Source organism: Struthio camelus, chromosome 9 (assembly GCF_040807025.1).
Source record: "Struthio camelus isolate bStrCam1 chromosome 9, bStrCam1.hap1, whole genome shotgun sequence".
NCBI lineage: Eukaryota > Metazoa > Chordata > Aves > Struthioniformes > Struthionidae > Struthio > Struthio camelus.
In genome coordinates this window covers 2,262,011-2,274,609 of record NC_090950.1, presented here as the reverse complement: position 1 = coordinate 2,274,609, position 12,599 = coordinate 2,262,011, and the positions used below count along the sequence as shown (strand labels likewise).

The 12,599-nt window shown below is 49.6% G+C and overlaps 1 protein-coding gene and 1 pseudogene across 1 annotated transcript; both read left to right on the top strand.

The window, feature by feature from the left end:
- Positions 1 to 249: 249 nt before the first annotated feature.
- On the top strand, positions 250 to 12,075 carry LOC104138951 (olfactory receptor 14A16). Its single transcript, XM_009666869.2, has 3 exons — positions 250 to 333; positions 9,576 to 9,688; positions 11,093 to 12,075. The coding sequence occupies exon 3, from the start codon at positions 11,116 to 11,118 to the stop codon at positions 12,073 to 12,075; it is 960 nt and encodes a 319-aa protein (XP_009665164.1). The 5' UTR covers positions 250 to 333; positions 9,576 to 9,688; positions 11,093 to 11,115.
- LOC104138952 (olfactory receptor 14A16-like) lies at positions 1,849 to 2,758 on the top strand (annotated as a pseudogene).
- Positions 12,076 to 12,599: the final 524 nt, after the last annotated feature.

The following is a 12,599-nucleotide window of genomic DNA, read 5'->3' as shown; positions in this document are numbered from 1 at the left end:
ATGGACATGCACTCACAGAATGAGGGGAAACTGAAGATAGAAATTCTGTGGGAGGGGGGAATTTGGAAAACTTTCAGTCAGTCCCTGCAGCACAGACATCTTCCTCTAAACAAGCCCTGTCATGTTTCATCTTCTACCCAACAGAGCCTTTCTCCTCAAGGCCATGGGGTCCAGGATATGAGCGCCCTCCTCAGCAGCCCGAGCTCTAGCAGTGAAGAGCAGTGAAGGCTTCTCTCCTGCAGTTTGCCCATTTCCCACTGTATGACAAAGGAGCTGAAAGCAACTGTCCTGCAGTGTTGTCATTTAGGAGGTCTAGGAGGTGTGCACAGCTGGGTAAGATGAAAGCTTTCCTGAGTGCCTGTTCATCCCTCTCTTCTTGCTTTCCCTTTGGCATGAGGTTGATAGTATTGACACTTGCTTCTTCACCTCTCTGTCCTGTCTAGTTCTTGCTCTTGCGCTCTCTGGGGTTAAGAAGGTGAGGTTCAGCTGCAGTGAAGGCATTGATGCTGTGGGTCCTGTGTGGAGCTGTCTTCATGGCAGTAAAGTGCCCAAGTTCCCTTCCAACCTTCTAGGCAATGAATTTTATCAGGTTTGGGAATCATCTGACTCTCCCTTAAGGAGACCCTATATTTACCACTCTTGACTGTCTTTCTAGGGTGTCCTGCCAGGCTTCAAGCTGCCTTACAGAAGATCACAGCTCTCCCATAGCATATCTATGATAGCTGAGAGTCCTTGTGCAGGTTACATGAGTCAGAAGCCTCATCTCACACTCTTCATCACCCTCTCCATAACTGGGCTGAGAGAGAAGAATTTGGAAATCTTCACTTCAAAACTGAATTGCACTCTCACCTCAGTCCAGTTTCTTTCTTAAAGCAACTTGTGAGTGTGAGTGTCCTTTAGCTGGGAGAGGTGGAAGCACAGAGCAGTGGGGAGCAAGACTCATGAGCAGACTGATCCCCTCACCCTGTACAAAGTCACTTAGAGCTCTTTTTATTCTTGGGATATGCGTGTTCTCATGCTGAGAGCAACTGAAATGCCAAAGATTTCTACCCCATAAAAGAATGCTCCTATGGTGTGATGGAGGCATATAAAAACTAAAGAAATATATAATCAGATCCCTCCACTGCAATCGATTTTCTGGAGAAAATTAATGTGAAAATGTTGAACAGCCTTTTCACAAAATGGTTGTGTATAATCTGCTGCAGGATATGTTTATCAGAGCTAGTCACTTCCCACTCTCACTACAGTGTCTGGAGAAAGAGTGCAGATGGTAAACTGATGTCAGGGCAGGGTCGATATCATTGGGACAGAGATCTCTGGAAAGCTCCTGCCTGCACGTCACTGTTTCTCTCCCTTGCTAGGCAAGGAGTTGGTGTGACTGATTCAGATTCAGACACCTTTGTTCAAGAGGGCAAGGCTGGAGAAGATGAATCCCTCATAAGGGTCTTCTTTTTCAGAGACAGCTAGCATGAGTGCTTTATCCATCTCTCACAGTGATAAACAGAGAATATTCCCAGTGGGTAACTGGACCAAATCCCCTTCACTCAGCTCAGAGTGCCCATCCCCAGATATCCCTACCAAATACATGGGGCAGTTTGATACCTCCATTTACACACCCTAGCAGAGCAGGACTGACTCCTCTGGAGCCCATGGGCAGAGGCCCCTGCTCTGCATGGTGCACTCAGCCAGCACAAACCAGAGTTCAGAAAAGGGAGTTGAAAGAAGGTAAAGCAGAGAGGAAATGCGGGGGTACTAGGAGGAGTGGAATGGGTTTTGCTCAGAGAAGCCTGTCCTAACTTGTCAATGCCTTTTCCTCCTTGGGCAGTCCCTTGTGCCCAGAGATAGCAAATGTCCAACTGCAGCTTCCTCACCGAGTTCCTCCTCCTGGCATTTGCAGACACATGGCAGCTGCAGCTCTTGCACTTCTTGCTCTTCCTGGGCATCTACCTGGCTGCCCTCCTCGGCAACATCCTCATCACCACAGCTACAGCCTGCAACCACCACCTCCACACCCCCATGTACTTCTTCCTCCTCAGTCTCTCCATCCTGGACCTTAGCTCCTTTTCCACCACTGTCCCCAAATCCATGGCCAATTCTCTCTGGAACAACAGGGCCATTTCGTACTTAGGATGTGCTGCCTAAGTCTTTTTTTCTTGCCTTTTTCACTTCAGCTGAGTGTTCTCTTCTCATAGTCATGGCCTACGATTGCTATATTGCCATCTGCAAACCTCTTCACTAGGGCACACTCATGGGCAGCAGAGCTTGTGTTAAAATGGCAGTAGCTGCCTGGGGAAGTAGTTTTCTGAGTTCAGTGCTGAACACAGCTAATACATTTTCAGTTACGTTCTGTCAAAGCAATGCCCTGGGCCAGTTCTGTGAAATTCCCCAGATCTTCAAGCTCTCCTGCTCAGATGCCTACCTCAGAGAAGTTGGGGTTCTTGTGGTTACTCTTTCTTTAGTTTTTGGGTGTTTTGTTTTCATTGTGCTGTCCTATGTGCAGATCTTTGCATCTGTGCTGAGGATCCCCTCTGAGCAGGGCCGGCACAAAGCCTTTTCCATGTGCCTCCCTCACCTGGCTGTAGTCTTTCTGCTTGTCTGCACTGGCATGTTTACCCAGCTCAAGCCCTCCTCCATCTCCTCCCCTGCTCTAGATCTGGTGCTGTCTGTTCTGCACACGGTGGTGCCTCCAGCAGTGAACCCTCTCATCTACAGCATGAGGAACAGAGAGCTCAGGGGCACACTGAAAAAACTAATTTGATTGGTACCAGTTCAGAAGCAATAAGCTGCCCATACCTCTTCACAAGTGATTTCTAATTTATCCAGATAATTCTTGTGCTTTGGGCATTCTATCTGTGATAGTGCTGTTTATAGTGACACCTTGCTCAGTAAAACACCGCTCAAGTCAGGATGCCTCCAGCAGGTGCATACAACCAGGGGAGACAGCATGGGACATGGCTATGGAGGATCCTCTTGCACCTCTCCTGGGAAGCCTGCGTGCTTGACTGGCTCTCTGAAACACCTGTATACCAATGCATGCAACATGGGGAATAAACAGGAAGAGTTAGAGATCTGTGTGCGGTCGCAGGGCCATGATCTCATTGCAGTGACAGAGACATGGTGGGATAGTTCACATGACTGGAATGCTGTCATGGATGGCTACGTGCTTGTTAGGAAAGGCAGGCCAGGAAGGCGAGGTGGTGGAGTTGCCCTTTATGTGAGGGAGCAACTAGAATGTGTGGAGCTCTGCCTCGGGGTGGATGAAGAGCAAGTGGAGAGCCTATGGGTAAGGATTAAAGGGCAGGGTAACATGGGCGACACTGTTGTGGGGGTTTACTACAGGCCACCTGACCAGGAGGAAGTCATCGATGAGGCCTTCTACAGACAGCTGGAAGTAGCCTCACGTTCACAGGCCCTGGTTCTCATGGGGGACTTCAACCACCCTGACCTCTGCTGGGAAGACAGCACAGCTAGGCACAAACAGTCAAAGAGGTTCCTGCAGAGGACTGATGATAATTTCTTGACTCAGGTGGTGGAGACGCCAACAAGGAGAGGTGCAATGCTAGACCTTGTACTAACGAACAAAGAAGGTCTAGTTGGAGAGGTGAAGGTTGGGGGCAGCCTTGGCTGCAGTGACTGTGAGATGGTGGAGTTGAGGATCCTACGAGGAGGGAGCAGGGCAATGAGTAGGATTGCAAGGCTGGACTTCAGGAGAGCTGACTTTGGCCTCTTCAGGGACCTACTTAGGGGAATCTCCTGGGGTAGGGCCCTAGAAGGAAGAGGGGTCCAAGAAAGCTGGTTACTATTCAAGCATCACCTCCTCCAGGCTCAAGAGCAGTGCATCCCTCTGAGGAAGAAGTCCAGCAAAGTGGGCAGGAGACCTGCGTGGCTGAGCAAGGAACTCCTGGCCAAACTCCAACAGAAGAAGGAAGTACACAGAATGTGGCAAAGGGGACAGGCCACTTGGGAGGAATACAGGGACGTTGTCAGAGCGTGCAGGGATGCGACAAGGAAGGCTAAGGCCCAGTTGGAATTAAATCTGGCAAGGGATGTCAAGGACAACAAGAAGGCCTTCTTCAAATACATCAATAGCAAAAGGAAGACTAGGGAAAACGTGGGCCCGCTGCTGAATGGGGTGGGTGCCCTGGTGACGAAGGCTACAGAGAAGGCAGAGTTACTGAATGCTGCCTTTGCTTCAGTCTTCACTGCTAAGGCCAGTCCTGAGGAATTCCAGACCTTGGAGACCAGAGAGGAAGGCTGGAGAAAGGCAGACTCTCCCTTGGTTGGGGGTGGGGTCAGGTTAGAGATCTTTTGTCCAAACTTGACATCCATAAATCCATGGGCCCCGATGGGATGCACCCACGAGTGCTGAGGGAGCTGGCGGATGTTATCGCTAGGCCACTCTCCATCATCTTGGAAAGGTCCTGGAGATCAGGAGAGCTGCCTGAGGACTGGAAGAAAGCCAATGTCACGCCAGTCTTCCAAAAGGGCCAGAAGGAGGAGCCAGGGAACTCCAGGCCTGTCAGCCTCCCCTCCATCCCTGCGAAGGTGATGGAGCAGCTCCTCCTGGAGGTCCTCACTAAGCATCTGGAGGACAAGAAGGTGATCAGGAGTAGTCCGCATGGATTCACCAAAGGGAAATCATGCTTGGCTAATCGGATAGCCTTCTATGACGGAATGACTGGCTGGGTAGGTGAGGGCAGAGCAGTGGCTGTTGTCTGCCTGGATTTCAGCAAGGCTTTGCACACTCTCTCCCATCACATCCTTGTAGGGTAAACTCAGGAAGTGTGGGCTGGATGAGTGGACGGTGAGGTGGATTGAGAACTGGCTGGATGGCCGAGCTCAGAGGGTTGTGGTGAATGGCGCAGAGTCTAGTTGGAGGCCTGTGGCTAGTGGTGTCCCCCAGGGGTCAGTCCTGGCTCCAGTCTTGTTCAATATATTCATCAATGACCTGGAGGAAGGCACAGAGTGCACCCTCAGCAAGTTTGCTGATGATACTAAACTGGGGGGAGAGGCTAACACACCAGAAGACTGTGCTGCCATGCAGAGGGACCTGGACAGGCCGGAGAGTTGGGCAGAGAGGAACCTCATGAAGTTCAACAAAGGCAAGGGCAGGGTCCTGCACCTAGGCAGGACAGGCTGGGGGTTGACCTGCTGGAAAGCAGCTCTGCAGAGAAGGACCTGGGAGTGCTGGTGGACAACAAGTTAAGCATGAGGCAGCAGTGTGCCCTTGTGGCCGAGAAGGCCAATGGTCTGCTGGGGTGCATTAGGCAGAGTGTTGCCAGCAGGTTGAGGGAGGTGATCCTGCCCCTCTCCTCAGCCCTGGTGAGGTGTCACCTGGAGTCCTGTGTCCAGTTCTGGGCTCCCCAGTGCAAGAGAGACATGGCACTCCTGGAGAGAGTCCAGCGGAGGGCTCCAAAGAGGATGAGGGGACTGGAGCATCTGTCCTAGGAAGAAAGACTGCAAGAGCTGGGCCTGTTCAGCCTGGAGAAGAGAAGACTGAGAGGCCATGTCATCAATGTGTACAAGTATCTGAAGGGGGGGAGGTGTCAAGAGGATGAGGCCAATCTCTTCTCTGTGGTGCCCAGCAACAGGACAAGAGGCAATGGGCAGAAACTGAACCACAGGAAGTTCCATCTGAACCTGAGAAAAAACTTCTTGACTGTGAGGGTGACAGAGCATTGGAACAGGTTGCCCAGAGAGGTTGTGGCGTCTCTTTCTCTGGAGATAATCAAAACCCATCTGGATGCGATCCTGAGCAATGTACTCTAGAGAACCCTGCTTGAGCAGAGGGGTGTTGGACTAGATGATCTCCAGAGGTCTTTTCCAACCTTGGCCATTCTGTGATTCAGTGAAAAGGTGAAGCAAAGGAGTGATCAGGGCTGTGCAGGGGTACCTGCCATCACTTGAACATCTCTGACTGGAGCAGGACAGGAAAGCTACTTAATCTGATCATATGTGTGTCTGACTTACTTCCGTGGTCAAGGAGACCTGAGTGCTTTTGCAAACATTGACAAGAGCAGATCCTTGGTGGAAGGGATTGTGGCATCTTTCAAGATGGTCGGGACCTCAGGAGGCCTCTAACCCAGCCTTGGGCTCACAGCAGAGTCAGCTATGGGGTTGGGTCAGATTGCTGAGGGCTTGATTCAGTCTTGAAAACCTCCAGGGATGGAGATGGCACAGCTTCTCTGGGCAACATGTTGCAATGTTTGGCCATCCTCTCAGCCTGTAATTCCCTAGGTGATTCTTTTGGCCTTTTTTGAAGATGGATGCAGCTTTGACCTTTCTCCCATGGTTGGGACCTCCCTGAGTCTCCACAGCTTTCAAAGATTAGATAGGGAATGGCCTTACTAGGTAGCAGCCAGCTCTCTCAGCATCCTCGGCTGCAACCCGTCTAATCCTGTAAACTTGTGTTCTTGCAAATAATTCCTGACTCGACCCTCAGGCACTACTGGTTGCTTTTGTCCTTGGGAGTCCTGACTTAGTCACTATGGCTTTGGAGACCTTCTTGGTGGAGAATGAAGCCAAGGGATTGAGTTCCGCAGACCTATCTGCAGTTACCAGTTTCCCTGCTCCATTACACTATGGTATTCCTTGTTTATGCTTCTACTGTTACTGAAACAATAGCAGATCATCTTTGTGCTCTTGACATCCCTTGCAAGCATCAATCCTAGAGGAGCTTTGGCTTTCCCATCTGCTTCCTTACTTCCGTGGACAATATTTCTAAATTTCTCCTTTGCAGCCTCTCTCCTGTATGCTTCCCTATTTCACTACAGCTCAGTCACGAGTTCCCTGTTTAGCCACCCTGTCTCCTGAGATGTCTGCTTGTTTGCCTGAGTATCAGGATGAGCCATTCTCGAGCTTGGAGGATGCTGGACCCGGTAGGCCCAGTCTGCTCCTCTAACATTCAGGGTCTGGATTCTGCCACTCTTCTTCCTCACTCCCCTCAGGATCAAGAGCTCTACTTCCTTATGGACACTGCAGGCAAGGCTGACACTGGTTATCACATCCCTGATGGATTCTTCCTTGTCTGCAAGTTCCACGTCCATGAAAGTGTCATCCTTGTTGACCTATCTGCCTTAGTTGGGCTAAGAGGTTATCCTCCACACCCTCCAGAATCCTCCCAGACTGTTTGGACCTAGCTGCAGTGCCCTCCTGGTGAATGTCAGGGAGATTAAAGTCCCCTCATAAGAAGCAGGGTCTGCGAGTCTGACTTCCTCAGGTTGTGTAAAGTTTTTGTAGTTTTACAACAGCTTGTGCATCACCCTTTCCTCTTATTTGGAACCCATGCTTTGTGCATTTGCGTATTTTTGGGCTGCAGAACCTTGGCTGTGGCACTAGGGCTGAGCATAGATTTGTCTCGGTGAAACTTGTTCCCAAGAACCCAGGGCCCTGCGTACACAAAGGCCCAGCTTCAGAGGAGAGACATGCTGATGTAGACAGCAGACGGGGATGCAATGATGATATGAGACACCCACTAAGAGAGCAATCCAGCCTGCAATCCAGCCATGCTGTGGCTGCATCGTTAGCACAGTCCCTGCCCATATCATTGGGTATCAGAAGTGGTTTAGAGAGAGGAGAACTAATGAGGCTTGAGTGTGTAGTCTGGATGAGTAGTCATGGAGACCTTGGTATGATGTGCCTTCCATCTTTGCAGTATGCTTGGATGGGCTGGACTTTGCCTAAGTGCAGAGGTGGGAATCCCTTGTTTGGGAATAGGTAGGAAATTCGAGACGCCTGGGTTGTTTGCCCAGCAACCACTCTGAAAGGGCATGATTTTCCTGTGGGTTCTGTGCTGTATCTGCTGGGAACATGGTAGTTGTGCTAGATGCCCCATGCACCCCATGCAGACCTATTGTCATTGCACTAAATCAAGTGTCTGCACTGAATTACATTAATAGATGTCAGAAGCTGCTTGTGTATGAATAATTGACTCCCACCCTCTCCTCCACTGATCACAATGGGAGCTGAGACAAGGAGCAGACAGCCATTCTGTGCACCCCAAAACCTGGGGAGGGGAATCCCATCTCCTGTGAGTTTGTGGAGTGCACAGGCAGGAACTGAATCCTATTTCATCCCAGGAACTTCTAAATCAGTGTTAGATACCTAGCTCGATTCCTCTAAATCGATCACTGACGCATGAGTAAATGAACTCCCTTCTTGCCCTGCCTAGGTGTCCTGTCTACTTATTAGATGGGAACAGGGCTTTCTAGAGAGGGACATTTCCACCTCTCGTAGATAACCATTCTGTGATGAGACAAACTGCAGTGCTGGATTCAGTCTCTCTCCACTGTTTAGAGAGAGACTTTCAGTGGTTATTTTAATCTACTTCAGTGGACATTTCCCAGGGTGATCACGCAGCCTTTCAGGAACTGCAAGCCCTGGTGCCTCGGGAATGTCTTGAGGGTTGACAAGGGACAGAGAAAGTCACATCTTCAGCTGGGCCTCTGCTCCTGAGCTGGGCCTGGCTCCTGGGACTGTGGAAGCCCATGGCAACCTGGTAGGCACTGCAGAGAGACAGCTCTGTCCAGGTGCAGCTCCTCTTAAAGGAGCAGCAAGACTCAGAGCACTGCCTGCAGGTACCAGGATGAGATGAGAGACTTACTTAGAAGGTAAAGGCAGTTGGGAATGGGAGGACGTCTGAGAGCTCACTGTTGGGAGAAGTCTTCTCAGCCCTTAATACAGTAAGTCTCTGGCTGTGGGCAACGTTGCTGTGGTTCCTGGATGGTTCTTCTAAAGCTGGCACCTTCCATAGCTGACAGGGTCTGTCATGGTGGCTTTCCCAGCTTCTGCTGTTTGAAGCAGGTTGTGCTTTAGAGCAGAGGTTCCCAGCTGCACTGTCAGAGGAACCAGGCATCATGGCTACCTTCTCCCAGGGATGGCACAGGGGTGTGAAGCCAGGGAGTGCACCGAGGTCTGCTCTGGGCTGTAATTGAGAGCAGTGTCCCTGCACCTCAGGGTGCTGTGTTTTCCCAGGGCAGTGAGTCTGTTGCCTGCAAGGGTCAGCACTCATCCTATCCAGGGAACTCCTCGTGGCTGTGCGGAGAGAAGCTCTGGGTGGGAGGATTGACCCTTGGCGGGGCAGGTTCATTCTCCTATTGAGAGAGTGCTAGCATGGGGAGAGGGTATTGCATGGGTTAGGGCTGCTCTCACATCTCTAGCTCACACCCAGGACATTTTTCTGAAGGAGACCTCTGAAGAGGAAGGTATAGGCTGGTCTTACCTGAGGGGAAATTCCTGCTGTTCATTTGGGAAGAGGGAGGAAGTGCAGTGAAGCACTCTCCTCCCTCTTCCCAAATGAATAGCACACCTACTCATAGATTATTACAAGGAGGGTCACCCTGTCGAAACAGCTCACCCGCCAACCAGTGCTCTTGGACCAGATCTTGTGGCACATCAGGCGTTCTTTTGCATGCATTGTGCAGCCCCAGAAAATGTGTCGCTATGTTTTCTATATTAACAAATCTTACTGGTTATATTTATTGTTTCTTTTGACTCTGTTGCTATATGTTTTCTATATTAACATACCTTACGGGTTATGTTTATTGTTTCAAACTCACTTTTCTTTGCTCTTACAGGTGCAACTTTGTATTAGTCCTGCAGGAGCAGTATGACAAAGCAATGGCTGACAGGAAGATGATGGAAGATCTCAGGGTGTTCATTGACGCAGAAGGTTATCTTACTTTTTTGTGTAAGTAAGTAGTGTATTTCACACAACAAAATAATGTAATTGTATTTCTTATTTAGCTGAATGCCCTCTTCCAAAGAGCACCAAAGTCTGAGAGAACATTTTTCTTCTATAGTTACGATTTACAAGTGGATAGGTAAACTATCAACTGGATAGCTTATAGTTGGATGCCATACTAGAGGCATCCTCTGAGCAGGGAGGACATATCTTCTTCCTTGGAATATGAGAAATAACAGTGAGAAGTTAGTATATAAACTGAGTATATAGACTATAGTACTGAATCCAGGACATAAGCCACCTCCTCTGCAGCCTGACCTCCAGGACAGAAGATGTGTGACACGGTGGCTGAGAGCAAAAAAAATCTCATGTGTAAGGTGGTCTTCACAGCTGGGTAAGAGGAATGCTTTCCTGAGTGCCCATCTGGAGATGTTTGCATGGAGGGAAGAGGTCCAAGATCCTTTCCAATCTGTGGGGCTTTGGGCAGTGCAGTCTATGGGGCTGGGGAATGCACCAATTCCCCCTAAGGAGACATCATCTTTTGGGCAATGCACTAAACCGAACAGTTTTGCTGCACAGGATTTGCTAGGGTTCAGGCTGTTAGTAATGGAAAAGCCAAAGATTTCTATTCCTCAAAGAAACACGCCTCATGTGTGGTGAATGCCTCTATAAATATAAATAAATATATAACTAAGTCCCTCTGCTACAGCCCATCTACTGGAGAATGGGTTGTGAACAGATTGAAAAGCCCTTCCACATTATGAGTAGGCTTAATCCGAGAGAGGATGTGGACACAGCACTTGCCTGTCTCTCCCCACCCCCCAACTCCTATTATGACTGCAGATGTAGTGCATATGATAAATTGATATGAGGATAGGATCTATCTTAGTGAAATGGAAACCTCTGCAATGGGTTGGATCACCCCTGCCTTCATATGCCTGTGTTCCTCCCTTGCATGGAGTGGGAGCAAGTGGTCATTGATGTAGATACAGACCAGAAGTTTTAAAAACAGCAGTGAATTATGCATGTGCTCGGTGGTCATGCAGATCCACAGGCAGCTGGGTTAGAAGAACTGAGCAAAGCAATAGCTTCTGAGTCTCACCCAAGCCAGCAGATAACACAGTTGCAAGGATCCTTTGCCATCAGACAGTGGCAAATCATCCTGTTTGGGGAATGTGAGTCTGAGTGTCTGTGTAAAAATCAGCGCTGATTGCTCTGGAGCCTGTGGGCAGAGGCCCCTGCTCCTCACGACACACTCAGAAAGCATGAACTAAAGCTCAAACAAGGGAGCTGAAGCAAAGTCCCCCTAGTAAGGAGAGAGAAAATGTGGGGATTTGGTATGGGAAAATATGTGGGTTTTATTCAAAAAAGCTTGTCCTAACTTGTCAATATCTTTTCCTCTTTGCGCAGTTCCCCATGCCTAGAGGCAGAAAATGCCCAATAGCAGCTCCCTCACCGAGTTCCTCCTCCTGGGGTTTACAGAAATGCGAGCACTGCAGTTCTTGCACTTCTCGCTCTTCCTGGGCATCTACCTGGCTGCCCTGCTTGGCAATGGCCTCATCATCACAGCCATAGCCTGCAACCACCACCTCCATACCCCCATGTACTTCTTCCTCCTCAATCTCTCCCTCCTTGACCTTGGCTTTGTCTCCACCACTGTCCCCAAATCCATGGCCAATTCCCTGTGGAACACCAGGGTCATTTCCTACTCAGGATGTGCTGCCCAGATATTTTTGTTTTTCTTCTTGATTTCAGCTGAGTTTTCACTCCTCACAGTCATGGCCTACGACCGTTTTGTTGCCATCTGCCAACCCCTGCACTACGGGACTCTCATGGGCAGCAGAGCTTGTGTTAAAATGGCAGCAACTGCCTGGGCTAGTGGTTTTCTCAATGCTTTGGTGCACACTGCCAATACGTTTTCAATACCACTCTGCCAAGGCAACACAGTGGACCAGTTTTTCTGTGAAGTTCCCAAGCTCCTCAAGCTCTCCTGCTCTGACTCTTACCTCAGGGAAGTTGGGCTTCTTGTGTTTAGTATCTCTTTATTCTTTGGGTGTTTTGTTTTCATTGTGCTGTCCTATGTGCAGATCTTTGCATCTGTGCTGAGGATCCCCTCTGAGCAGGGCCGGCACAAAGCCTTTTCCACGTGCCTCCCTCACCTGGCCGTGGTCTCCCTGTTTGTCAGCACTGGTACATTTGCCTACCTGAAGCCCCACTCCATCTCCTCCCCTGCTCTAGATCTGGTGCTCGCCGTTCTGTACTCAGTAGTGCCTCCAGCAGTGAACCCCCTCATCTACAGCATGAGGAACAGGGAGCTCAAGGAGGCATTGAAGAAAGTGGTTCAGGTGGTAGTGATTCAACAGGATAAGCTACCTGTCTCTCTTCACAGCTGATTTCTAAATTCTCTGGCAACTCTTGTGCTTTGGGCATTCTCTGTATCATAATCATGTTTGTAAAGAAGTGTTTAATTCATCCCACTTCTCCAGAGGTGTGAAGTGAATCTGTCTGACCCAGGGGCTTCCTGTAAATATGTCTACTACTGTGTCAGAGCCAGCATCTCTGTAATAAAAGGAGATTTCCATAGAGCAGCGTTTGAAGGGTGGGTTCTTCTTCCAACAGTAAGGCCAAGAATGCACTCAAGGACTTTTACCCTGAAAGGGCTTGTTGCTTTTCTGTGACTCTGCATGGGCTCAAGGTGATGAGCTCATAAGTGATATGTTAGGGAATGAGGGCTGGATTCAGCTCCGACTTGTGGGTGCCCAGTGCTACTGCAGGTGCTGAACAGTCAAACAGTATCTGCCTGGGACTGTCTCCCGTATGACAGGGCTGGTGACAGATGCCCACAGTGGAGACCCTGCAGGCACAGGGAAGGGAGCCTGGAGCGGTTCATGTCACCTTCACTGAAAAACCAAGGGCT